At 54.2% G+C, this 27585-nt stretch overlaps 1 protein-coding gene across 2 annotated transcripts in view; it reads right to left on the bottom strand.

The window, feature by feature from the left end:
• The window catches only part of MGAT5B (alpha-1,6-mannosylglycoprotein 6-beta-N-acetylglucosaminyltransferase B), a 73553-nt gene extending 52805 nt beyond the window's left edge, over positions 1–20748 (bottom strand). For both annotated transcript variants that reach the window (XM_038157410.1, XM_038157411.1), the window contains exons 1-2: positions 20462–20748; positions 14046–14158 (exon numbers count right to left, since the gene is read on the bottom strand). In XM_038157410.1, coding sequence (XP_038013338.1) covers positions 14046–14158; positions 20462–20529 — 181 coding nt within the window. In that variant the 5' untranslated portion in view covers positions 20530–20748. The remainder of the gene's footprint in view (positions 1–14045; positions 14159–20461) is intronic.
• Positions 20749–27585: the final 6837 nt, after the last annotated feature.

Raw genomic sequence — 27585 nt, 5'->3', positions numbered from 1 at the left:
TGGTGAAGTGGACACTTGAGCAGAGCTCCAGCTGCACCATCGATCTGCTGCTGAGCCCTGGGAGTGCCTGCAGTGAAGCAGCTCCCTGGTAATCAGCCAAATTAAGCAGCCTTAAGCCACTGGCTGGTAAAGTGGATTATGTCCCACCCGCCTGCTATCACTGACTCCTGGATTTCTGCTTCTCCTGTTGCACTGCTGGGTCAATGTGCAGCCTCAGGGTGTTTTCCCTCACTGTCCCTGCATCCCAGAGCCTGTCAGACCCTCTGTGCCCTCCCAACAACCCGGGCATGCAGGACCTCACCCAGGGCTCTTGTCCCAGATCACAAGGCAAGATGTATTCTGTTTGCCATCTGCATGGCAGCTCTCTGCTGTTCTGTGGGCAGTTTTCCTTATCTCTTCCACACCCAATCCTCTCTCAGGGCAGACATCTGCTGATAACAGGCCATTGAATGCCACTGCAGGGCTGATAAGAACTGCAGCATCCCACTGGGAGATGTGAGCCCAGAGGGAGGAGCCAAGCATTCCTACCTGGATAGAATCTGAGCTTCTGGAACACCAGCACAGCTTCTCCACTGGATTCCCAGAGGAACAGCAGCTGCCTCTTCCACTGGATCTGCAGAGGAAGACTGCACCTTTCCACAGGATCCCTGCTCCAGCAGAACCAGCCCTGACACTCCAGGAGGGCTGCAGCCACAATTCCAATGGCACTGCTGCCAGCACCCTGACCCACAGGGTGTCAGGCTGTGTTCTGACCCTGTCAGTGTTGTTTTGGTTTACTGCATTGTTTATTTTATCCTTTTATTTTCTTCCCTAATAAAGAACTGTTATTTCCTGCTCCCACATTTTTGCCTGAGAGCCCCTTAATTTCAAATTTAGAGCAATTCAGAGGGAGGGGGTTTACATTTTCCATTTCAGGGGAGGCTCCTGCCTTCCTTAGCAGACACCTGTCTGTGCAAACCAAGGCAGCTCTGCAGGTGCAGCTGTGACAGCAGCAATTGCAACCCTTCCCTGGGCTCACACCCCCCTGCCTTGCTGCAGCCCCTCACAGCACCCGTGCCTGGGCTCCATGGCAGCAGGGGGACAAATGTGCTGCAGGAGCTCCCTGCTGCCCAGAGCAGCACCAGCAGGCAGGAAATAACCCTGTTCAGCCCCAAAAACCTCTCCTGGAAGCCTCATGCCACCCCTACAGCCAGGCACTGCTCTGTCCAGACTGTCACAGTGTGAGAAACGACTGCTCACTTTTTGATATTTGATTAAACTTTAACAGAAATGCAACAAAATGACTAAGTAAGGAAAAGTTACAGCACTGAGAGCCCCCATGACTACCAGCCACGTGCTCCTCTTCATGATGGAAGCTGTCCCTTTTTATCCCTAGCCCCTTCTGGAGCCCTGTCAGTTGACTCCTTCCTTGCTGTCCAGGGGTGCAGATCACTTTTTTACACCTTGACTGGAGATCAGGTGTTGCCATAGTAACAGGTCAACCATCCCTAATGCCCCGCGTACCAAGGCCATCCCATGATAACAGTGTAAGGGGGAGGACACATTACAGTAACCTAAGTGTATATCTACAAAACTTCTCTTAACATATACATAGCATTTACCCCTGAACTGTGAGAGCCAACCATTCCACTGCTCGTCTACAGCAGCAAAGCCACATCCGTGTGCTAGGAAAATCAATCCACAAACACCAGAGGTTTATGTCCAAAAAGGAGACAGAGGAGTCTTTTTACTTTATTTGAATAAAGGGAGAGGCCATGGGGCATTACCCCAGGGCCTCTCAAATTTTTGGAGGACACAGCCTCCTTTTTATCCCAGTATCCCTCTCTCAATTTCTGAGGTACTTGAGAGGTACAGACTTCCTGAAATTCCTGATACCAAAGATTCCCCTCTAATGTATAACCCTCCCTTTTCATTTTTAATTCTTATGGAATTCAGGGGTTTTTTCTTCCTCATGGTTTCTTTCATCTTTCAATGTCTAATTTCATTTATCAGCAAACCTAAAGTTATTTTGTAAAGGCAAATATCTTTTTCCATTCATCAATCAGTGGAATCCTTCCCATTGTTTCTTTTATCTCCCAGTGCTGGTTTTATCTACCAGCAGACCCACAGCTTGTTTGTAAAGACAAATCCACTATTCCTCTCACTTGGGATCCACGGCCAACATCTTCAGCAGCAATGAGCTGCACCTCTGCTCCCCTCCTGCAGGCCCTGCCCCTCACACTGCGGGTTCTCCTGCTGCCACGATGCCCCAGGAGGGTTACTGGAGGAGGGAACCACCCCGAGGTGTCCCTGTCCCAGCCCTGCTGGCTCTGGGGTCTCGTTTCTCCCTCCCTCAGCTGCAGGACCCCGAGCTGAGCCTGCACAAGAGGGTCCTGATGCTTTTTCACCCCTCCAGCTCCCCCATGCCAAAGGAAACCCTGTAGGAACAGCCTGCAGCTCCACCCAAACATGTCTGCTCCCTATTTCCATACAAAGAAGAAAAGGCAGGAAAATGAACAATACAAACACTCACAATCCCAGTCAGGAGCGTTTCACTGCTGCAAGGGAGAGCCCAGGGCTGTTCCCCCCAAATTTATTGTTTCTTACCCCACCATACACACACCAGAGACCTGATGTCCCCTCTGGGACATGGGGACAGTCCCAGGAGTCCTGCCATGAGCCATCACGGCAGGCAAAGGGAGCTGGATCATCTCCTCTGCCCCACAGCCCCTAGAGATGGGCTGGGGGAGTTGGGAAGCCGGGGAAGGAGAGATAAATACACACAACCCCAACACAAGCTGCAGTTCAGCTTTTATTTGTTTTAATATATATTTTTAACACATCTTTCTTCCTCCTTCTCATCCCCCTTTCACTTTTTCTTTTAAAAGAGCAGCAGCAGGGAGTTTTTAGTCCCTTCTCTATTGCCAGCCAGCACTATTTTAAATTGCATTTTAAGCTGTTCTGCAGCGCTTCAAACACCTCACACTGCAGGACAGGCTTCCAAATTACAAGATTAACATTGATTTGAAATTGCTTCCTAAAACACAAGGGCTCCAGCACAGGCATGGATGAAGGGCAGCTGCTGTAGCAAAGCCCAAAGGACACCAGAGCTCCTGGGGCATGGCTGCACCCCACGCTGGGGTGGATGCTGCAGGAACTGGGGGCAAACTGGAGCCTGGATTTGCAGCTGAGACCCCAATTTCAGGGGAAAAGCAGCACACAGAGGTCCCACAGGACAGGGACAGCCCCAGAGTGACTCCACAGAGCCACAAGCCAGAGACCAACCTTTGTGTGGGTTCTTTGTGTTTACAAGAGGAGTCTCTCCAGCATTTTAGGTTCTCCTCCTGATGGTCCCCATTGCTCAACCAGGGACAACTGTACTGCCAGGAGCCAGTGCCCCATGGATTGCAGGGAAGGAAGGATTGCACCCAGCACTCACACAGCCCAAAACCAGACAGTGGAAGGCTGCAGGAGGCTCAGCACCATCAGCAATCCTCCAGCCCTGCACATCCAGTGCTCCAGCCCACAGCCACACTCACAGCTGCCCCAAAAGATGATTTCCTTAGAACTCACTCATTTAACACTTCTAAAATGATCACCCTTTCTCCTTCAGCCAAAAAGATTGGCCAGACAGTGCTGGGCATTCTGCCACTTTGCTTCCAGGGGCAAATAAATCATCCCTTCCTCCAAACCCATCAATCTCCAGCAAGACCAGGGGCCGGATCCTCCGAGCAGCAGCAGAGCCCAAAGCAGGGCCAGAGCTGGGGGGCATTGGCAGAGCTGCAGGATGAGCCTCAGCTAATCTCTTCTCAAGCTGAACTGAGCCCTGCTCTCTCATTTAAGCCAGAGAAACAAATAAATCAATGGGAAAACCCAGCTTTTACAGAGGCTGCTATGGTTCCCACTGTGCCAGTTTTATTTTCTGAAGTACCTGCTGCCTCCCGGGCTCAGGATGAATTTTGATTTAGGAGTGGAAAGGGGTAATAAAAACATGAAGAGCCATTAACATTCCTCCTGGCCGTGGTGGGGTGTTGGCTCATCACAAGTTGATGGAAATGCCATTTGACTTCCTTATGAGCTATAGAAAATCAATTAATTGATTTAATCATTCCCTGGGTGTCCCCGCTTATGGAGATAACAGAGTGCCAGGGCAGCAGGAAGCTGCTGCTGCCTCCTGTGACACAGGGCCAGCAGGGAAGGGGCCAGCACACATCCCTGCTCCGAGGACCTCGTCACTGCTGCCCCACTTCAAGATGTGTGAATTCACACTTCCATTTTCCAATAAGTTTGGTGGCATAATTTTTTTTTCTTCTCTTGAAGCCTGCAGGCATTCAATTCTGAGCAGTAATTGCATGAAACAGGCACTTCTTCAGGAAGAGACATTTTCCCAGGGTGGATTAAGCCTTAACCACTACAACAGCAGCCCTGACACTTTTCTTTACCCCTCTGTGCCCTGCAAAGCACCAATCTGCATTTTGCATTTTGCTCCCCCAGCAATCCCCACAGAAGTGGGCAGGAACATCCAGTGTCATGTGGAGCCCCAGGGATGCCTTTATTTTCATTATTTCAATGGCTCTCATTTCCCTGCCTGCAACACCAATTTAATAAGGGCAGTAAAGTTTTACACCTCCACTTTAAACTCCCTTTCCACGAGTCAGTCAAGGATGGGAGCACAGTGCACCTAACGATGGATGCAGAGCTTGGGGCTGAAGTGGGGACACCAGCACAAGAAGGAGAGGCCACATGCTTTTAATCAACCCTCATTTTCTCCACTCAGGCAAAACAATGGTCTGCTCCCAAAAAACTGCAGATTAAGGACACTCCTGTGCTGGCCATGGGGTGAAACCCCAGCACGGTGACACTGCTGGCATTCGTGGGCATTGTGGCACCTGCTCAAAGAGCCCTTGGGACAGCTGAGCTTCCAGCAGGAGCTGGCAAAAGGCAGTGTTTGGGGCAGAAAGCCCTCACCCTGCAGCTGGGCTCTCCCTGGCCTTGGGGTCTCCCTTAACTCCTTTCTCCCCACCAATGCTCGGACAAGGAAGGAGGGGAACGGTGCCGAGCTCAGCATTTCCAGGGGAGCCCAGGAGCCAAACCCCTGCTCCAGGAGAAATCAAAACCCCATCAGCTCCCAGCAAAGCTCCTCACCAAGGAGATGCTCCCAGAGCCAGCCAGCTCCACTTGGCACCAACCAGACAACTTCTTCCAGCATCAGCTGGCTGCTCCAGCCTCCGAGGATTCGTGGAGTGGCTTTGGAAGGGACGGATGCAGAGAGGCTGGAAGTGAGCCCCAAGCACTGAAGAGCTGCCCAGCACGCTCCTCCACATGGCTTCCCCCTGGCTGGCACCCACAGGCTCCAGGAGAGCCTAATCCAGCTCTGGATGCAGCAGCAGGAAGAGGAAACACTGGGACGTGCAGGATCTGCAGGTCCCAGCTGGTGCTGAGGAGGTGACACCACGCTCAGACCCACACCTGGCACCTGGGAAACAGCCTGGATAACAACCCCCAGGCAGTGCAGGAAGAGGCAATGGGAGAGGGTATTGGATTAAGGTTTTGGGGTTTTTTTAAGAGATGGGGTAACTGAGAGATGAGTGTTTTAAAAACACTAACAATAGTGTTACTCTTAATAATCTTATCTGTATTTATCCTATTCCATAACATTTCTAAGTCAACATTTCTTATCTTAAAATTTATATAAAAATACACACTATATAAACCTTTTATCAAGTTTTAAAAATTTTCTACAAATTCATTTCCCACAAGAGGGGAACCTCCTGTCTTTTGAGGGAGTTTTACCTAAGCAAACTCTGGATTCAGACCCTGAGAAGTCTCATCCCTCCTCCTGGAGCAGCATCCCAGGCACTGCCAGCGAGACACGCTCCAGCATCCGCTGATCCTGACAAGCCGCTCACAAAGGCTGCAGTTATCCAGGGCTGCTCAGCAGACAACATCAAAACATGACACCAGCAGCCCGGGAGAGGCTTAAAACTCACTCAGGAAGAAACTGGGAATAATTAGTGTCCCGTTTGCTGAGCAGAGCCCTGCCCTGTCACTGTCACTTGCTTACAAGAGCCTTCACAACTGGTTCTCCTGCCGCCTCCACTGAGCGTTAAAGACAGCAAGATAAATTTATAACTCACATGACTTCTTGAATATTGTATTTGCTGGGAATGTCCCCACGAAGGCAGGAATGATGCATCTGACTCCATCTTCTCAGAAAGCTAATTTATTATTTTATAATACTATATTATATTAAAGAATACTATACTATACTAACTAAAGAATACAGAAAGGATACTTAAAGAATGCTAAAAAGATAATAATGGAAACTCGTGACTCTCTCCAGAGTCTGACACAGCTTGGCCCTAATTGGCCAAAGAGTGAAAACAACTCACAGCAGAATGCAATGAAACAATCACCTGTGGGTGAACAATCTCCAAACACATTCCACATGGGCACAACACAGGAGAAGCAAATGAGATAAAAATTGTTTTCCTTTTCTCTATGGCTTCTCAGTTTCCCAGGAGAAAAATCCTGGGTGAAAGGAGTGTTCACAGAATGTGAATGCCACACTTGAAAGCAAAGGGAACAGGAACATCCCTGGACCCACAGGTCTGTGGGCTGTGTCTCAAGGAGGCAGCAGCCCAAGCCCTCACTCCCAGGTGCTCTCCCCAGCCAGAGCAGGTAAGAAAAGGGATTCCCAAAGCCACAAAGCAACTTTTGGGTATTCTGCCCAACCCAAGCTCCTGTCAGAAGAACTGTGTGCTCTGCACAGGAGCTGACTGGGATCTGTCACAAGTGGCAGCATCCCAAATTTTCAAATGGGTCCTGAAAATTACCTTTGCCAAGAGAGAGGGAGGGTGCACACACCTGTGTTTTATTTTAAAGCTCTCCTGGGCTGAGCAGCATCTCAGTGCAGCCAGGATGGAGCTGAACTGATCTGTGCCCTCCTCTGCTGTCAGCCCTCACAAGGAGAGAGTGCACAGGGGGTCAGGATCATGGACAGACCTCCTCCTCCTCCTCCTGCTGCCCTCCCCGCACAGCTGACTGCGAGGGGGGATGACAGAGTTACTCAAGCTCACCCTGATCATTAGCAAATCCCAGCCTGACCTTTCTGCCTCCTCTGTGAAAACAAATGGTGATGTTACCTGGCCATGCTAACCCAGCTGGGACGCTGCCGGAGCAGAAGGAAAAGCAGCAGAGCTGGGAGCAGGAGCAAAGGACCCCTCTGAGGAGATCATGTAGGTTCTCACATTTCTATTTGGCCTCTCTGCTCCTCTCCTCAGGGAGCAATCCAAGGCATTGAAATAACATGAGATCCCGTTGCTTCACGGTGCTGTGGCTCTGAAATGGTGAAAATGCCCTACAAAACCCCGAGCAACCTTCAGCATTATCATCTGCAGCACAATTCCCACCCCTCCACAACACCCCTGCTCTGGAGAGAAACAGAAGCCACAAACACCAAAGCTTACAGCTGCACTGCACAGCCCTAAACATCTCCCTCTCTCCTCTTCTGTGTTCACTGATGGAAGAAATCGCTTTAAGCAGGTGAGACTCCAGGAACTGGAGCAAGCAGCAGCAGGAGAGGCAGAGCTGGAATACTGAGAGGGTTTGAGGAGAGCAGGGCAGGATTCCTGTCAGGTGATGTTACACACCATCTCAGCACAACATGCCTTGGCTGCTGGCTCTGGAGCTCTCCTGAGTCCTGTAGCTCAACGTGGAAAACCAGAGCCGTTCTGACAGCACAAGGAAGCCCCAGTGCTCAGCTCCCCCCCCCATGGTATGCATGTGGGACAAGACACCTCAAGCCAGCAAAGGCAGGCTTCCACATTCTATATGTTATATTTATATTTTATATTTATTTTTATATTTTTTTCTTTTCCACATTTATTTTTATTCCCTCCAAAATGAATTTAAATGACCAAATATTTTGCAGCAGAAGCTGTTCTTTGGTGACCTGCAATTCTGCTGGATCACAGACCATGGTAAGTCCCTGCAGGGGCTGCTGCACTGCCCACCCCCAGACAGATTCCAGGGTGAGTTACCATTGCCCAGCTGCAATGTCCCAGTGCTGTAGGGCTGAGAAGATTTCTGTTCTAGCCCACAAGCTGCTTATCACCCCATCAGGGTCCATATCCTGCAGCCCTGAGATCAGACCCCAAAACACAACTCAGCAACCTAGCACAAGGTGCAACAGCCTTGTAGAGGCTGAGCTTCACCTTTCCTTGCTTCTGTTTTCCAGCTTGTGCTCTAAAATCAGCTCTCCCCCACCCTTGTCCTTCCTTCATCCCATTCCCACCAATCCTGCTCCCAAAGCAGTGGAGGAAACACAGCACAGGAGCCCAGCTGTGGTCAGCCACAGGAAACCAGCTGGAGATGGGGAGTGGGAAAAGGCAGGTGTCAGCTCTGCAGCTGAGCAGCAGGAAACACTTAAAAACAGGTTGAAAAAACAGCTATGGGAACAGCAAACACAACCCCAGCCGCTCAGCAAACCCCAAAGGCAGCAGGATTCCAGGACCTCAGCACCAGAGCCGCTGCTGCAGCAGAGACCCCAGGCACAGAGATACCTGTGAGCCACTTCACATGCTTCATCAAAGTCCCAGCAAGGTCAGCTGAAATCAGATCAGACCCCTCCTGCAGGAAGCAGCGGCCCAGCACGAGGGCAGAGCTCTGCTCCAGCCGTTTCAGGACCTGTCCCACACCTCCCCTGGGTTTGCAGCAAATTCCTCCAGCACCTCACGTCCAACCCTGCAGGAATCAACAGCAAGGGGAATCCAAAGGCTTTGGATTCTTTGAACCAGCTACAGCAGTTGCAGGCAATATTCCAGCCACATCTAATCACGTTTTAACACTTAATAACCGATTTTCCCTGGCTAATCCCCTGCAGCAGCAAGCTCCACCAGCGGGATGCACATCCCACCAAATCCAGCCTGGGGCACAGCCACGGGCTGAGGGACCACAGCCAAAGCCCTCCCAGCACCATGATTACAGAATTGGTGCTTTTTCAGCAGCAGCCTCCTGCCCCCTGACTCTGGCAGTAAAACAACCACAAGAAAGATGCTTGGGGGAAAAAAGGGATCATCAAACATATTAAATTCTAAATGAGGGGAGAGAAGAGGGCACAGAAAACTCAATCTCCTGAGTCTGGAGCCCTTCCCAAAGCATCTCCCACATTCAAAATTTATAGACTTCTCTGTTTCCCTTTTTTATCTACATCTTTGTAGATGTAAATTCTCTCAGTGGCCATTTCAAAACAAAGGAACCTCTGTCTGTGTTTACTTGACAGCAGCGGATTAGGATAAAATAACTTGCATTTCAGAAGGGTTTTTTTTATTTATTGTTAAGATGCAAAGCCTCTGCTGCAGCGAATCACCAAGCAGAGAATCCATCTGAGGAAAGATTTCTGGCACACACCAAGAAACTTGGCTTTTGGAGAGAACCTCTGAGAAAGGTATTCACATACAAAAATCAAATTTTAAATGGGATTAACTTCTGGACTGTGACATTATCCATTTCTCCTGTTCATGCTCCTGCCTCACATCTATGTTTATTTTGGTTATGACTGGCTGCTTGCACAGTTCAGGAGCCAGGAAAGCTCTGGGCAGGGCTGGGGCATTTTCATGTCTCCCTTTGAATTGCAATAGCTGAGGCTCAAGGCTGGGCTGGGCAGGCCACTCAGGGAGAAACAGGAACAGCCCCAGCCTGCACTGGACCAGGGACCATGAACTTCAGCATTCATCCACAACCCAAAGGATTTTTTGGATGATTTGAAAGGAAGTTATTTTTTGACATACCCCAGCTCTCTGCAGCCACCCCAGCCCTGCAGGGCACAGGCAGCTTCCCCTGCACAGCTGGGTCTGGTAGGACACTGGGAACAAGGAGCAGCACAAACAGCCACAACAGCTGGGATCAGCCCCAGGAAGGAGCTGACACTCACTCACCACAAGCCCACCCCATTTAATACCCCAGCTCCACTGCAGAGCTGCACACCCCAGAGCCCGTGGAGGGGATGGCAGCTTCCCTGCAACAGCCAGCAGTTAATGAATAATGCTCCAAAGGCCCTTCCAGGAGCCCAGGTGGAGCAGGGAGCAGCAGCAGGGAGCAGGCTCCTTCCCCACCAGGAGCCCATTCCTGGGAAACACTCAGGCCTGGGCATGGCACAGCTGAGGCCACAGCCCAGGACTTCTCCCAAGGTCACTGGCCATGAACCTGTCCAGGTGATTCCCATCCCTCATCGCGCCAAGAGCTCATCATCAGCCCAGCCCAATTAACCTGCTCCTCTGAGCTCGCCTCCAGCCCAGCACTGTGTGCTTAACAGCCACCAGAACTGCCAGGAAAATTTCCTGGGCTTCCCTGGGATCCAGAACACATGTTAATTAAATGCCAGTTTGTTATTCAAACAGACCTTTGGAGACTTCACAGTGCTAATAAGCAGCACATCCACCCCTGCTGCCTCCCTCCCTCCCCACGTGGATGTTCACTCCACGTGAGATGCAGCTCCCCTCAGCCAGGAGAGCCCTCTGAGTGCCCTGCTCAGCTCCTGCTCCAAACAGGGCTCAGCCCTGCCCTCACCTCACCTCAGGTGTGCTCTCAGAGTCTGCAGGGATGGATTTTCCCATCTCCCCAGAGGCTGTGACTCCCCATTTCCCGGGGAGGATGCCCAGGATCCATCACCCTTCCTGCCTTTGCCATGGGTGGGATAGCTGGCTCTCCCAGCCATCAGACCCTCCCCCAACAGCCACAGCCTTTCCCAGGTGACACGGGGAGGCCTGTGGTGACATTGGCCAGCTCCTGGCCAGCACATTCCCTGAGCCTTGGTCCCACTCTGCTTTGGGGGTTACTCTCCCCTGGGGACAGCTGCATCACCCTGGGGCACAGCCAGTCCCTACAAACACCCCACCGTGGCCAGGAGGAATGTTAGTGGCTCTTTATGCTTTTATCACCCTAAATCAAAATTCATCCTGAGCCCGGGAGGCAGCAGGTACTTCAGAAAATAAAACTGGCACAGTGGGAACCACAGCAGCCTCTGTAAAAGCTGTGACAGTGTGACAGGAAAGGATGAACCCCCAAAGCCTGAACCAGGTGTTAAAGAGTGAGAAAAATCCTCTCAGGTTGTGCCTGCCAAGCTTTGGGGACAAAGAACACAACCGTCCTCCAGCATCTTCCTCCAGAGACAGGAGAGAGGATGCTTTGTGTTCAAAACCAGTGTGTGAGGCCATGAATGAAGCTCATCTTCCCCAATAAGAAGCACAGCAACAGCCAAATGTGCAGCAATTCATCTGGAAGCAATAGTTTGTTTGGCAAAGCCACTGAATGCAGGGGAAAAAAATTGGATTTGCATCGAATTTTTGAGCTTTCTAACAAAGCAGGATTTGCCTTACCCAGTTAGAAAGCTAAGAGACCAAAACCTTGAAAAATTAGAGGACCTAGGTCATAATTTACTTCTTTTCTTCTTTAAATGAGACCAGTCAGGCATTACCAGAAGCAACATTCAGCCTGCACCAGCTTGGAGCAAAGCAGTAACTCTCCCAACCAGCAAGGCTGCTGCTCACAGCCCTCAGCAGAGCCAAAGAGGATCAGGAGAGAGGGTGAACCCATTAACACTCCTTGATTTAATCACCTGAACCCCTGAATGTGGAGGATTTGAGGTGTGAGGGCCTGAAAAAGGAGATTTGTTTTGATTTGGGGCTGTGCTGACACTGCTCCCAGGAAACAAGAGACAGCCAAGGATGCAGCCAGTGGATTCAAAGGTCTGGGTTAAGGATAAGGATAAGGAAGGGAAAAACCACCCCAAGGCATCCAAAAAGGGGGTGAAGAGCTGAGTAATGGTCTCTTTGCCATTATTTCAGCCCAACTTTAGAGCTCTCTGGGGTGACCCCAGGTGCTTCTGCAGGTTTCTGGAAACATCTGCTGCTCTTTGCAGCACAACCTGTGCCACACCCCAGCTGGCCCCACAGCTCATCAGCATCTCTGCCTTTCCTTCTGTTCTCTGCAAACTTTCAGGACACTGGGGCTCCTCTGGGCAGCTGTAACAGTGACACCTTTCATTTCAAACTCAGCAATCTTTTCAGAACCCATCTCCTCAAAAGCCAGGTCTGGAGAAGGTGCTGGTCTGGGGGCTCCTGCCCACTTTCCTTACGCTGTTTCTTATCCCAAGAAGGAAGAAATCCCCTCAAACCAGACTTCACTCACCAGCCATGTGCTTGGCTTGGGGTCAGGAACACAAAACCCACCTTCCCCATGGGGACACGTGCCCTGAGCAACTGCAGGAACCCTGAAAACACTGACCAGGTAAGGTCTCCAGGAAAACACCAGACCTCAGAAAGGTGTTGAATGGAGCTGGTGATGGGAACAGCTAGGGGAGCAGAGGGGGAGGAACATCAGCCACCATGTCCTCCATCCATAGGGAGAACACAGATCCAGCCTCCACAGGCTGCAAATCCAGCTCTTGGAAAGTCAACTAAGATGTTTAACACCATCCAGCTTCTGGAAGCCACCACTTTATCCCTCTCCTCCCATAGGGAAGCAGCTGGCACTTCTTCCAGCACCTCAAGGAATGCATTTAATGTTCCAAAATCACATCCTAGGTGAGGCTGTGGAGCTCAGATCCTTCCTTGGCTTTGGTATGGAGGAGAACACCACAGGGGCCTGACCAAGCCCATCTCACCCTGCTCAGGGGAGCTCAAGCCGGGCAGTTCCCTCTGTGCATTTCATCTGACTGGAATCTCAGAGAAAAAGTTGGGGGAAGCTCAATCCATGGCAGCAGTGTCCTCCCAGAGCAGGGACAGGCCAGGACTGTCCCACCACAGAAGGGTCTCCTGAGCTGGCTTCGTGTCTCACCAAAAGAGGTGTTAAATGCAACATAACACACACTTGGTAAAAATTAGAATATTTCTCTTCTACATTTCAGAGCCTGCATAAAACCACAAAGGCCTTTTATTTTCCCTTCCCTAAGGAGCAATTCCCACTCCCTGCAGGCCACAGGTGCTCAAACTGAGACCTCCAAGCACCTGAGCCAGATCCTCCACACATCAGACCAGGGGCAGCCCCCACAGCCACACTGCTGCCAGCTGAGGCTCTGATCCTGCTGCTTCCCCATCTTCTGCTGCGAGCCAGGGTCAGCATCCACAGCCCAGCAGCCATCCCCTCCTGCCACGGCTCGGGATGTGAGCGCAGCCAGCTTGGAGCCACACAGCAAAGCCACACACGGCAAGAGAGGCCAACAGGACTCTGAGCCATCCTGATAATCCCAAAAAGGGCCAGGAAGGACCCATAGGAATGGAAGATGCAAGCACCATCCTCCTGTGTTCCTGGCATTCATCAGCTCAGCTGGACCGTGCATGGGGGGGCACCACATGAGTGCCTTAGGTTGGAAATGGGGGTGTGCATTCCATCACCATCTGTCAGAGCTGGGGCAGTTCTCTGCTGCGCATTGGGCAGTTTCCTTTATCTCTCCCACAGCCAATCCTCCCTCCAGGAGATCTCTGCTGTCCATGGCCACTGAGTGTCCCTGCAGGGCTGATCAAATTCCATCATCCCATGGGGAGATGCTCTGCCCAGGGCAGGAGCCAAGCATTCCTACCTGGATACAATCTGAGCCTGGCAGCAGCACAGCAGCCTTTGCCCCCTGCATTCCCAGAGGAGCAGCTTTCTCCTGCCCTGCATTCCCAGAGGGAGAGCAGGCCCATCTCCAGCAGCCCTGGAGCTGCAGAGGAAAACTCCCCCCTTGTCCAGGATCCCTGCTCCAGCAGAACCACAGCTGGCCCTGCAGGAGGGCTGAGCCACCATGGAATGGCACTGCTGCCACCACCCTGACCCACAGGGGGTCAGCTCCTGGTCTGGCTCTGGCAGTGGTTTGACTTCTATTTTTTTTTTTTGGTACTGTTACATTTGTATTTTTAATTTTCCTAGTACAGAACTGTTATTCCTGCTCCCATATTTTTGCCTGAGAGCTCCTTAATTTCAAAATTGTAATAATTTAGAGGGAGGGAGTTTACATTTTCCATTTCAAGGGAAGCTCCTGCCTTCCTTGGCAGACACCTGTCTGTGCAAACCAGAGCCGTGCTCACCTTCGGTGCGGATGGTGAAGGGGGAGTCCCCCAGGCGCTTGGCTGAGAACTGCCCTCCCAGGGATGTCATCAGGAAGCACAGGGTGAAAAATCCAATGCCCAGCACGAAAATCCTGCAGGAGAGAAAGCAGAGCTGGAGCAAGGTTTGATGAGGAGCCAGCCCCACCCCACCATTCCCCTGGGATAATCCCCTTGCCCAGCAGCAGGAGAGGCTTCGGGTGTCTGGGACAATCCCAGCTCCCTCCCTGTGTCTCATCCCACCCAGCCCTGGCAGGGAGCATCCGTGCAGCCCCAGCCCTACCAGCACCTCACCCCAGCCACGCCAGACCCTTCACAAAGAGCCCAGGACACTAACCCTGGCACTGAGCGGGGGGTTTGCCTGAGAACCCCCTCTGAAATCCCTGCAGCCTCTCCAACGGGCAGGCCTTGAGGAATCCTCGGCTGCACTCAGGGGGAGTGGCGGATCTGCATCTTCAGCAGGGAAGCTGAGCCAGACCACGACTGCCCTGTGATGCTCCACCAGGTGCAGCCCAACAACCCCGACCGCAGGAACCACTACAACAAACAATACCCGTGCTCCCCTGGGAGAGAGGAGTAAAGAGAGACCTTTACCTTCCCTTCCTCCCAAAGGATCTAAAAAAAAACCCTTTTAGTTTTTTATACAAAGCCTTTTGTTCCCCTGTAACTAGGCCACCGGCAGTGTCGTGTGTCCCCTGTGCACAAGGGGACAAGGAAGGACCTGCACGGCAGCACTCATGTGGCCTGGGGCCACCCCATCGCTGCTTTGTTCACAGGGCTGGCAGGGAAGTGGCTCCCAGGGGACACCCTGGGCAGGATGTCACCTCCAGCGAGGGGCAGGAGCTCCCAGCACTGCTCCTGCTCAGCCCAAATTCAGCCAGTCCCTCTTTCGGGGCTGGAAGGACTGAAGGCAAGAGCCCTGTGCCAGCCTGGCTGTTGTGCACCAGGGAGTGCAAAGCAGAGTGCTGTGTGCCAAGGGATGGATGTCTGGCCTCCTTCCACTGCTCAGAGACGCTGCCATCATCCCCGGGACTCCGTGGAGGAGCAGCAGCCTCCGGCAGCCACACGGGAAAAGCCCTGGCAGAGCCACTGCCAGGTGTCAGTGTGACACTCCCAGAGCAGCAGCGTGATCTCAAACCCAGGGGAAAGCTCGAGGAGGAGAAAGAGAAAAGACAACCCCCAGCCAGCCTGGAGAAACAACAGGTTTGTCTTCCAACAGGTAAATCAATCCCGTGTGGGGCAGGGAGCTGAGGAAGCCCTCGGGGCGCCCGGGCATCGCTGCCTCTCAGCATCCCTGAGCCAAAGGGAAGCAAACCACAGAGGACAGCAGCCTGCAGCTCTCCTTTAGGAGCTCACAGCATCCTCCACAGGGCTCAGGAGCTGCACACAGCCACAGCACAGCCACCCAGGCTTTTCCAGGTGCAGAGGAGTCCCCAGCCCTCCACCTAAGCATTCCTGTGCAGCTAAAAGGCAGAGGAGTAGGAACAGCCTTCAACTCTGGGCTACAGCACGCCAGCACTGCAATTATCTGCTGCTGGAAAGGGCTAACAAATAAAGTGACCTGCTTCAAAGCCCTCGTTAGTGACTGGAGATGTTGTGGAGAGCTCAAGTACCAGGTCAAGCAGCTCAAGAAGGGCTGGGCTTCCCCAGGGAGATCTAGTGGAGGAGCTCCCAGGGCAGCTCCCTGCTGTCCCTGCACAGCACAGCCAGGCTTTCTTTGCCTGGAGAGACTCCTGGGCAAGGTATGGCACTTACAGGGGATCCCACGAGCTCCCTACCTCCATCCAGGCAGCTCTGATGCTGCTGTCACACAGACAGCACACACCTGAGCCCAGATCCAGGGCAGCCTCATCTCAGCAGCAGCCAGCTCAACAACAAAGGGTTTCTCTGCCTGCTCCGAGGAGGATCAGCCTTGCCCACAGCAGACAACTCCTGCCCATCCCTATGGATCAGCCCTGCCCCATCCCCAGCAGATCAGGGGCACCTGGCCCTGGGCAAGCAGCACAGCCCAGCTCCCCATCCCCTTCTCAACCCCCACCTAATCAAGGGGAAAAGCAACACCCTGGGCTTGTCAGCACTAATGAGCTCTGCCAGCAGCACACTCAGCACCAGCACAAACCCTCCCTGACAGCCAGGCCAGAGCTGGCCTGGGAGAGGGGATGCTCAAGTGCATCACTAGAACTGCCTGACATCCCCGTGCAGCCTGGACCAGCTCAGGTTCCTTTATTTCTGAATGAGCCATCCCTGGAGGTGTGGAAAGCAGTTTCTACAAGAACCATAAACCCCTGTGCACTCAGTAACCCAGGCTCCCATCCCTAAAGGCCTGGCTGCAGGCACAGCCCCACAAGCAGCAAGCAGGGGAGCAGAGCCTCCCCCTGCCCAGCAGAGGCTGATGAACCATGGAGCTGTGGGATGTGCTCACAGACACGATACAGACCTCAGCCCCTCTCCAGAGCAGACCTGGCAGAAGGGTTTGCAGAGAGCTGTGGTCCAGCTCCAGCAGGGAGGTGATTGTGGAGGCAGCAGAGCGTCCCTGATGCTGCAAAGTAACGTGGTGTCCCATAAATAGCTTGGAGAGGGGGTGATCTGGGGACGTCAGTGCATTGTCTGCCATTATCACAGCCTGAGCCCAGCGCAGTGCTGGCTCTGGGAAAGGCTCTCAGGAGCACCCTGGAGGGGATTGCTGCACCCAGCTTGGCTTTGGAGGGCTGAATTTGCCCTTAGGGAATGCTGTCTGCCATGGTGCTTCCCTGGCAGGAGAGGACACCAGCAGGCTGGAGAGGAAACAAGCTGAAAGGGCTCAAAGCCCAGGCAGGTCCTGCGCCCCAGGGTCCATCCTGGTACAAAACCCACCCATGGCCCTGTCCTGGTGTCCCCTTCCCCAGGGGGCATTTTAACAAAGCATCACCTGAGCAAATACTCAGCCCTGATCCTGCTCTCACACCTCCTATTGGCAATATCTTCATCATTATGCGAGACCTTGTTGATGCTTTTTAATCTTCATAATTATAGTCTGGCAAGGAGGGATCGTTAAACTCTGAGCAGAAAGAAAAGGGGGAAGGGAAGAAAAAGATACAAAGGTGATCTGTGCTCTACCATCTCCCGAGGAAACTAAATCTTTTTCATTTTGGTTGGATTACAGAGAGAGTAGGGGAGATGCAAGATGCTTTTCTCCTTAAAAAAAAAAAAAAAAAAAAAAAAGAAAAAAAAAGAAAAAAAAAGGGAATTGGAGCCTTACTGGAATTACTGTCCTTGGAGATCAGTGGATCCAGCCCAGAACAGTGCTCCAGGGAGCAGGGCTGGGCTTTCAGCCTGAGAACCCCAACTCCTTTACTTTTACTGATACTCTCCAGGTGAATAAACCCAGCCTCAGCTGAGTGGAACCTCCTTATACAAAAAACAAATTTACCACAAAGTAGGTAAAACATACAGATCCCAGCTGGCCCAAATGCACTGGGTCCTCTCCCCCAAAATCAAAACTAACTCCCTGAAGACTTTGGAGTTCCAAGGACCAAATAACACCTATCCTGCATGCTGGCTTTGCTGTCATCCCATGTCACATTTAATTCATCACTCGAGCACAGTTCTAGTGCCAAGTCCCTCTCCACATCCTCCCCAAATGAAATGCTCACAGTTCTGGGCTCGGACTTGGTGCCCAAAACAAAAGGAGGTGAAATTCCTCAAGTCTTAAATGAAAACTGGAAGTGGTGCCCCAGTCATGGAGGATTTTGGCCCACGGAACTGAAAGCTGGATGTGACCAGGAGGCTCTGAGTGCTGAGCTGGGATGTGTTGGGGGGAGGAAGGCCTCAGTAGGATGGGACTGTGACACTGGGAATGTGACACTGGGGCTGTGCCCATGGTGCCACATCACCCACCTGGAACCCACGGGGAGAATCCTACACTGGTGCAGGGGGAAACCAGGGGCTACAGAGCCTTGTATTAGACAAGTTTTCAACTCCCAAAAGCTGAGCCACCATTCCTACCAGCAGAAGTCAGGTTAATGAATGACTCCTCTCCCTCAAAACCCTTTTTGCTTGGAGCCCAACAGGGTTGTGGTGCTGTCAGACTGATGCTCAGCCATGGGCACCATGATCCATGCAAGGGACCAGAGTGAGCCCTCACTGACCACTGCCACATCCCACAGAAAGCCTGGCTTTGGCTCCCAGCTGGCAAACAGAGCTACAGAGCCAAGAGCTGGGCGAGCTGGAGCAGGACTCCTTGATGAATTCTTGCCTGGATCCAGCTCTCTTGCCTCTCACCATCACAAGTGAGACCCCCTTTGCTGCCGAGATGCAGTCAGAGCACCCTTGGACATTCCTGTGGTTTCCAGACTGATCTGCTCCCTCTCTGCAGGAGCTCTCCCAGCTCAGGGCTCTGCATGGCTTTGCTGAGTGTCTGGAGGGTGGTTAATGAAATGTTTTGGTGCACAGGATCAGGTTTCCTGTGTGCTGTTTGCCGATGGCACCAATTCCCATCAGGCAGGGGATCGCACCACGGGATTCCGGAGCAGGGAGGCTTTGCCCAGCCAGCAGCAGGGAACCTGGACATTTACAGGACCCATCCTGACTGCCAGGACCTTCTGCCGCTGCTGGAGGTTATCCTGCCCCACATCAGCTGAGGATGGGGGGTGCTGATGTTAGGGGTGCAGAGCTGATCTGGGTTAAGGCTGGAGCTGGGCAGTGCCAACACTCACCCACGCTGGGCTGGGAGCAAGGTGACGCAGGACTGTGGCATGGGGGGGTCACACTCAGCATGACAGCAGCAGGGAGGAAGTGCAGAGGTCCTGGACACTGTGGGACAGTAAGGAGAGGGTCTTGGGAATTCCTCCTCTTGCACAGGGAGAGCCTGGCTGTTAACAACAAGGTAACCCCCCTGGTTCCAGTGGCACCGACACTGGTCTGTACTGGTTGGAGAGCAGAAGCCAGCCCAGGGCACATGGCCAGGACAGTGCAAGTTCTCCACCTGGGCACCAGAGACCATCCAGCCATCACAAACCCCTCATCCACACACATCCTCATTCCTAACAGGACTTTGTGATCACCCTGCCATGCACTCCCCGTGCTCGCCCACCCTGACCCCAGGTCGCTGCTGGAGATGGGGGTTCCCTGCCTCAGGGGCGATTCCCAGGGCACAGGGATGCTCCAGCCAGTCACCTCCTCACTGTGGAATTCAAACCCTGTTAAGAGAGCAAACAGCCAGGCAAAGAGCAACCCGCGGGGTGAGTGTGCCCTTCTCGTGTCTCTCGCAGTCACTCCCTGCTCCACTCCTGAGCTCTGGGAGCCCTCACACCTCTGCCACTCTTTGTGGCATCCCCTTGGCCAAGTTCCCCAGTCCCAGGGCAGTGCCGCGGCATCCAGCAGCAGAAATCGCTCCGGGCAGCTCCCGAGAGGCAGAAAACCTCTCCGCACCTGAGTGCAAGCAGAGCCAGGCAGCTCCCGAGGAGAGGCAGAAAACCTCTCCGCACCTGAGTGCAAGCAGAGCCAGGCAGCTCCCGAGGAGAGGCAGAAAACCTCTCCGCACCTGAGTGCAAGCAGAGCCAGGCAGCTCCCGAGGAGAGGCAGAAAACCTCTCCGCACCTGAGTGCAAGCGAGCGGTGCCAGCCCAGCCCGTCCTTCCCGACGCCGGGCGGTACCTGGGCTAAGCAAAAAGGCAGCGAGCAGATCCCTCCGGTGACCCCAGAGCTCCAAACACGGCGGGGAGCCGCTGGGCTGGGCTCACCCCACCCTGAGCTCCGTCCCCCGGCACGTTCCCCTCTATCTCCAAGGGGTTTTGGTCCCTCTCCCCACCGGAAAACCACGAAACCGCCAACATCTGCCAACATCTGCCGGGTGTCTCAGGCTCGGGACCAACCCCAGCACGTCTCCAGTGAAGCAAAGAAGCCGGAGAGCAAGGGCTGGAGAGGGGAAGCGAATGTGTGGAAGCAAAAATGGGGAGTTACAGCAAGGGCAAAAAGCAATGGGTGGGTACGGGTGTGCTGGAGGCGGAGGGGCTCAGGTCTGGACATCCACCCCAGCCCCACTGACAGCTCAGGGTGCGTTTCGAAATCCCCAGCTGCACCAGCAGGCTTAAACCAGAGGAACCGAATCCCCCCGAGTACCAACATCTCCGAGAACGGCTCCCAAAAAAGCCAGCGGCGAGCAGCCCCGCGATAACCCCGCAGACACGGGCGGCGGGGCGAGCCGGGAGCCGGCGAGAGCTGCAGGAGCCGCACTCTGCCCCGCGGGCAGCCCTGCCTGGCTCCCTGATCCCTGCCTGGATCCCTGCCATGCCCAGCTGGGCTCGATCCGCACACCCCCCCGGAGCCGAGCCCGGCCCGCCGCAGCCCCCGCAGCATCCGCGCTCCCCGGCCGCAGGAGCCGGGCGAGGCGGCAGCGCCGGGAGGAAGCACCAACTTTACCTAAAGGGTCTCAAGGTGACGAGGCATCTTCTGACCATTATCTTGCCATCCGCGTTGACAGTGATCATCGTTCGAAGTTGCGGGCAGGGGGCGGCCCCGCACCCCCCCAGCGGCAGCGAGGCGGCAGCGAGCGGGGCTCAGCGGGCGGGGCGCGGGGCTGCGCGGGGGCGCATGGCGGGGGCAGCACCGGGACCCCCCCGCCCTAGCCTTGCCCCTGCCCGCTGCCGGCCGAGCCCATGGCCGGGCCCCTCGGCTCCGCTCCGCTCCGCGCACCCCGCGCTGCGGCTCCGCTCCGCCCCGCACCGCCCCGCGGAGCCTCCGCCGGGCTGCGCCGGGCTCCGCGTGCCATCTAGCGGCGACCGGCCCCGCCGAGGGGGGGTCGGGGCACGGGGGAAGGGGAGCTGGGGCTGGGCAGCCCCCCGAGGTGAGGGGATGGCGTTTTGGCGGGGCATGACCGGGTTTTGGGCGGGCAGGGCGGCAGCATCCCCGCGCAGGTGACAGCCCCCGGCGCGGGGACCTCGGGAGGCAGGGGTGGCCCTTGGGGGGGGCAGTCAGACCAGAAATGCCACCCAGCGCCGGGTGCTGTTTGATTTGGGGGTTCAGGAGCAGGGCAAACCTCCCTTGGGGGGAAAAGCGTGTCTGGAGTCCCTGACAGCAGCAGGCTGCAGCTCGGCGGCCCCATCACTCTGTGTTCTCTCGGGGGGGCACAGTCACAGCCACGATGTGGCTCCCCAAAGTCCCCAGGTGTTCCAGGGCGCTGCCAAGAGGAGCGGGGCAGTGTCCTTGGGAAGACAAAGAGCTGAGGCAGGAGAAGCAGTGCTGAGCTCAGCAGAGGTGTTTCCGCCTCTCCCGTGGAAAGTGAAAAGCACAAAAAGCCCCCCGAAAGTTGGGACTTAAAGGAGCCAAGTGTGCACAGAGACCAGAGATGCCCCATTTCCAACCCCAGCCACGATGGGTGCACCCACTGGGGGTGAGGGAAGGGATGCAGCACCCGGGGTGAGCACAGGATGGCTGGAAGGACAACACTGTCCCCCCTTGGCCAGGCTACAGGACAGGACAGGGCCAGGCCGTGGTCTGGGGGGCTGTGGTGCCAACAGGGCCCCCTCATGCCCCGCTGGCCCATGGCTGGCTGTCCCTCTTTGCTCCGAATACCACCACAGGTACCATAAAGCACAGGGTGACACTGGGGACAGCTGTCCCTTTGCCTTCCTCAGGGCAGGATGCTCTCCTCCCATGGTCTTCCCCAGCCTTTCTCCATCCCCTTTTCCTGCAGAGAGAGAAACCTCCCTCCAGCCCCACCTGCCTGGCCTGGCTTAGTGATCTGCACCTCAGGTGCTGAATTCCAACATCCTCCCAGCACAGCCACCCACTCCTCTACAAACTAACCCTGATTGTGCACAGTCCCAGGGTTTCCCCGTGGGGTTGAGGAGGAGGAAAGGGATGCTGCTGCGGCACTGCATTTCCATAGGCACCCCAGATGCTCACACTGCTTCCTTCTCCCCAGTGGAAACCAGGGTCAGCAAAGCTCCAGGGAGCATAAAGCTGCAACAGCACCAGCCACGAGTGAGCTGAGGGACAGCAGATGGAAATTTACCCCAAACCAGAATTTTTCCCCATAAAACTATTTTTTCCAAGCAGAAGTGAGAGGCAAAACCGTATTCTCCAGGACTTCTTAAATGCAGGAGGGTTTTCGTGTTCATCCACACTTGTCGTGGGCAGGTGACAGGGAAGGAGCCATGGCCACACCAGGTCTGGCTGGGATCACAGCAGGATGCAGAGGGATGCACAGACAGAGGATTTGCAGCAAGTGTGGCTCGGGAGCAGCAGCCAGCACTGCCAAGCCAAACCCTCAGGTCACCTTGGCAAGGACACCCTTCCCTGGAGCCTGTGGGGACCTTATGGACACAGCCAGGCAGGGACAGACCCCAAACACCAGCTGGGTGCTCAGTCCCTGCTCTTTTAGGTGCAGCTGGGAGCACCTGGCCTCCTCTGGAAAAGCCACCTGGCATCCTCACCTGGCCATTGGGCAGGGCGGGAGCAGCAGCCTAGTGAAGGTGCTGTGGGGATCCTGCTACCCCTGATTTCCTGACTGCTCACTCCATTCCTAGCTCCTGACAGGTGCTCACCTGAGCTATAAAACCACCTCAAAATCTGGTGCTGCCCTCCAGAGCCCGGCAGCAGGAGGCAGAGCCCTTCATTCCAAGAACTTCTTTCCAAGATCAGCTCAGCTCCGTGGGGCTGGAAACCTTCCTAGTGCACATAAACACTGCATGGAGTGGGTGGTGGGGCAACCAGGGCACCGCCTGGCGTGTGCCAGGATCCAGCTGTGCCTTCCCAAGAGCCTGGGAGGGACAGGGAACACCCCAGCCAGGAGCGCAGAGCAGGGGGGACCAGAGCTCCAGCGAGAGGTGAAATCTGTGGGGTGGGACCCTCTGGCCTCCATAAGGACAACCCCAAGGTCCTTCTGTACATCCCACGAGCTCTGGGTCGTGCCAATCCAGCTCTTCCCGGTGGCAGCAGCTTCCCAGCAGGAAAAGTCTGGGGTGTGGCAAAGCACCACACGTTAATTATAAAGGATTAAGGGTGAGTGACATTGAGGGGAGAAGGGACCAGGGAGGAGATGGTGTCCTCCCATTCCTCCTTCCAGAGCTGATCCTGGGCTGGAAAACACCGCCAAAGGGTTTGGGTGTTTCTTGGGCAGGCAGAAAGCAGCTCAGCCACCTTGGCTTCCTCCAGGTGCCTCCTGCAGCACTGACCAGGAAATTAAAATAAAATAAAATAAAAATAAAATAAAATATAATAAAATATAAAATAAAGAAATCTGCTCTTGTCAATCTCCATGCACAGCCTGGCAGGGTGCTGGGATCAGAAGGGAGCAACAGTCAGAGTTACTTCTGCAGCTCCCAGTTCCCACCAGAATCAGCCATGCAGGATCCATCACCCCAGGGATGGGAATGTGGCATTCCCCACCCCCAGGGCCCTCATCCCCAAGGAGAAGCGCTGCAGCAGCCAGTCCTTTCCCTGTGCTGCTGTTTGAAACAAAAGCTTAATTAACTACCAGCTCACTGTCTGTTTAGAGGGATAAATCTACAATCCAGGGATGGTAATAAAGGAGTGAATTATCTTCTTCGGCAGCTGAGAAGCAATAGCCCCAAAAATCAATATGCTGAAGTTATACTGCACACTCACACACATTTGTTTGTTATTCTGGATTCAGCAGCAGCAGGCAATGGAGAGAACCGACTCAGCAGCCAGCTGGCCCAAAAGAAACCAGTTTTGCACCAGTTAGAGCCCCTGCCCACCCAGAGGCAGACACGGAGCATCCCCGTGCAGGCTCCAGGCTGCCCCTCCCCAGCTCTGCCTGTAACTGGGGCAGGGCCAAAGTTCCAGATCCAACACCAGAGCATCCTCTGGGAGATGGGACTCATCCTGCACCACTGCCCCAGCGTCCTGGTTTAGGGCAAATTTGGGAGGAAACCTCCAAAATGGGGTCCCTGTAAAAAGAAAATTCAAGTGGCCCCTCTCCTCTACTGGTTTGGGAGACATAAACCTCCTTCAAAAGAAGTGGAAAAAACTGTTTATTTAGCAATTTAAAACTGTTTATTTAACAATTAAAAACCATTTATTTAACAAGCAAAGTACTCACAGACATGGAAAATGAATAACATTAAACAATGGAACCTCTGGCTGTTCTGAAGAGATGGCAAACTCAGAAACTCCTTTTGTGGCTCGTCTCAGTCTCTTATCCACCTGTGCTGGAAAATGCTGCATCCTGGGCTCCAGTGGGCCACAGGTCTGAGCTCCTGGTGTTTTTCTGGGTTTTCAGTCCAGGGCAGGGCTGATCAGTTCCAAGAAAAAGAAAAGCCACAGTCTGGGGAACTTCTCTGCCTCAGCTAGCTAAAAAAAATAACTACAAAGCAAAGGAGAGCTCTGTCCTGCTGTCTGTCTGTGCTGCAGACGACACAGTCCAGAGAGGGAATGCAGAGGAGCAAGTGCAGTTTCTGAAAACCACACTTTGTTATTAACTCTGTTATTAAAAAATAAGTGTGCTTAACAAAAAGTATTAAACCACTCTTTGTTAATAACATTGTTATTAACTTTGTTAACAACTTTGTTATTAACTTTGTTAACAAACTCCACACTTCTTCTCACCCCCTTCCTTGTCAGAACCAATCTTGAGGGTGGATAACCTAATATCCAGTACAAACAGAACAGACAATTGGGGATGCAAGCATCATAAAGTCACCCTGGGTCACCTGGCAAAAGATCTTGGGGATCTTCAGCTGACCCTTGGTGAGCCCCGAGCCCCAGAGCTCCCTAAGCAGCCATGGCTGCACAGAACGTCATGGTTTGGGTCACCACAGCTGCAGGAAAGGGTTATGAATGCAGGGGGGCTGTAACCCACCAGAAATAAAGCTTAAAATGTATTCTTGCAAAGGTCACAGACGCGCACACATCACTGCTCAGCTGGGGGCACCTCCAGAGAACCACAGTGACAGATTTATCTGGGCTTTCGGTGAGCAGTGCCATGGGCTGGGGACCTGAAAGCACCCCAGGACCCTCCAGAGCCTCCCCACTCCAGCCCAGACCCTCCTTCAGGGCTTTCCAAAACCTGGGGGCTGGATCTGCCCATCTTTCGTCTTGGAGCCTCCTCTCCAGCCTCTAGCTACTGGGACTTCATGGGAAAACAGTGATCCCAGAGGGGGAGAATGACAGCAAGCAGCGGAGCTGTAATGTGCTGTGACAAGCCACTTCCTTAAGTTCTCCCCGCACACAGCCTCGCCCTTGAGATAAGAGAGAGAATTTGATTGCAGGAGCTGCTGTGCCCAAATGCTCTGGGCGTTAGGATCACTCAGTCACCCTAACTCCTCTGTCCCCCCAGGCCACATTGCTGGGGACAGGGAGCTCTTTTATCGACACAAACCACTGGCTCAGCCTCAGTTGCTGCATTCGCGCCTCTGCCCCGCTCTGTAACACCAGGGCAGAAAGGCTCCGAGGGACCTTCTGTGCCACTGAGCATCACCAGCCAGGGGCAGCAAAAAAACCCTAAATTTGCTCCTCAGAACACCGGGCAAAGAGCAGGGAGGGGATGGCAGTGTCCCCACACACGGGATGCTCAGGAGCTCCCCGAGACTGCTGAAAGAGACCAAGAGGAGCCAGCAGAAACCCTGGGCACGGGTGGCCTTGCTGCTGCCAGAGCAGGAAATGTGGGTGCTGAAGATCCATCCACCAGACTAAAGTCCCTGTGACTGCAGCCTGCAGAAGATGCAGCATTTCCCTGGAACACCTGAAATGCAGGAACACTGCTGAGCTATCAGGCAGCAGTGAGAGGGCACCTGGCACTGCCCTGGGGAGATTCACCAATCATGAGGGGCCCAGAATCTGTCCTCTGCGCCAGGGGGCTGCTCTCTGTTCCCCTGGGCTGTTCTTTGGGGCAGATCTCCAGCTCACAGGGCTGTTCTCTGATCCCTGGAGCTGCTCTTTGGTCTCTGGAACTGTTCTCTGGTTCCTGGAGGTGTTCTCAGTGTTTTCTTGTCCCCAGGGATGTTCTCTGGTCCCCAGAGCTGTTCTCTGGTATCTTGATCTGTTCTTTCATCACTGGAGCTGTTCACTGGAGCTGTTCTCTGATCCCTGGAGCTGTTCACTGGGGCTGTTCTCTGATCCCTGGAGCTGTTCTCGATGTTTTCTGATCCCCAGAGCTGTTCTCTGCTCCCTGGAGCTGTTCACTGGGGCTGTTCCCTGGTCTCTTGATCTGTTCTTTCGTCACTGGAGCTGTTCACTGGGGCTGTTCTCTGATCCCTGGAGCTGTTATTTGGTCCCTGGAGCTGTTTTCTGGAGTTGTTCTCTGCTCCCTGCATGGCTGGGTCTCAGTGGGGTGCCCCACCAGGCAGACCCCGATCTCTGTCCCCTCCTGCCCTGGGACAGCAGCTGGGAGCCCAGCGGTGATGTTCAGCCCTTCTGCACTGCCTGAAGGCATCCCCGGGGCAGATCCAGCAGGGCTGGGGCCGGGGGCAGATCCAGCAGGGCTGGGGCTGGCTGCAGCCCTCGGCACTCAGGATGGGCTCTCAGCCCACGGGAGCATCCAGGGGGGAGCAGGAGGAGCATGCCAGCCCTTGGGTCCCCAGGGGTGCTGCAGCCCCCAGCGCTGGCAGCGCAGCCCGGGACACGTCCTGTGCTCGGGTACTGCTGGAGGAGCAGAGCGGGTCAGGAGTAAACCACGGGATTCTCCAGCTGCAGCACAGGGCTGTCAGCGCTGCCCTGCAGGGGAATTTGGGCAGCTCCTGCCCTTCAGCCTGTCAGCGCTGCGAATCCTTCACTTCCATTAGCTGCTAATTCAGCAGAGGAGAATAATCGATGTAGGGATCACTCCTCAGCTCCCAATAGGATTATGTGTTCTGAGAGCAGCGGGGAGGCTGAATTTCCCTTTCTCCTCCTGCTTAAATAAACTCATGCATTTTTCTCACTATGTTAATTAAACCCAGCAACGACCCCGGCTTCACCGAGAAGCAAACACAAAAGGTGAAAGGAAAACCTGAACCAGCTTTATCGGTCACGAAGGGCTCCTGGCTCCCCGGCTGCAAAGGGAGACGCTCACAGGAAACACGAGCAGCAATTAAAAATTAAAGAGAGAGGAAGATGTGTGCAGCAGGGAAGGGAGGTGCCCTGGGATGGCTGCAGAGCATTAAGGAGCAGCTCCTGACCCACCCGGGGAGAACAACTCCCTCCCTGGGCAGCTCTGCCCAGCTCCATCCAGGCAGGGAAGAGGCAACAAGGAGGGGACAGAGCCCAGGGAAAGGAGGGACAGAGCCCAGGGGAAAGGAGGGACAGAGCCCAGGGGAAAGGAGAGCAGCAGGGCAGGGTGGGAAACGCTGAACCACCTCTCCTGCAGGGCAGAGAGCATCCTTCCTCCCTTTGGGTGCGGTTATTTGAGGCCGAACACTCCAGAGAGCCCTCACGGGGAAGGGGACCAGGGAAAGAGTCAGCCCCGAGGGCTGGATCTGCCCCTTTGCCAGGCAGATTCTCAGAGCTGCCAGCGCAGGTTTGCCTCCCCCCGTGCCGCTCTGTCACACTCAGCTGAGCACATTTCCCAGCCCGGTGCGGTCCCAGGAGGACAATACATTGCT

Source organism: Motacilla alba, chromosome 18 (assembly GCF_015832195.1).
Source record: "Motacilla alba alba isolate MOTALB_02 chromosome 18, Motacilla_alba_V1.0_pri, whole genome shotgun sequence".
Taxonomy (NCBI): Eukaryota; Metazoa; Chordata; class Aves; order Passeriformes; family Motacillidae; genus Motacilla; species Motacilla alba.
The sequence above is the reverse complement of the archived record's forward strand: the minus strand, read 5'-3'. Positions and strand labels throughout refer to the sequence as shown.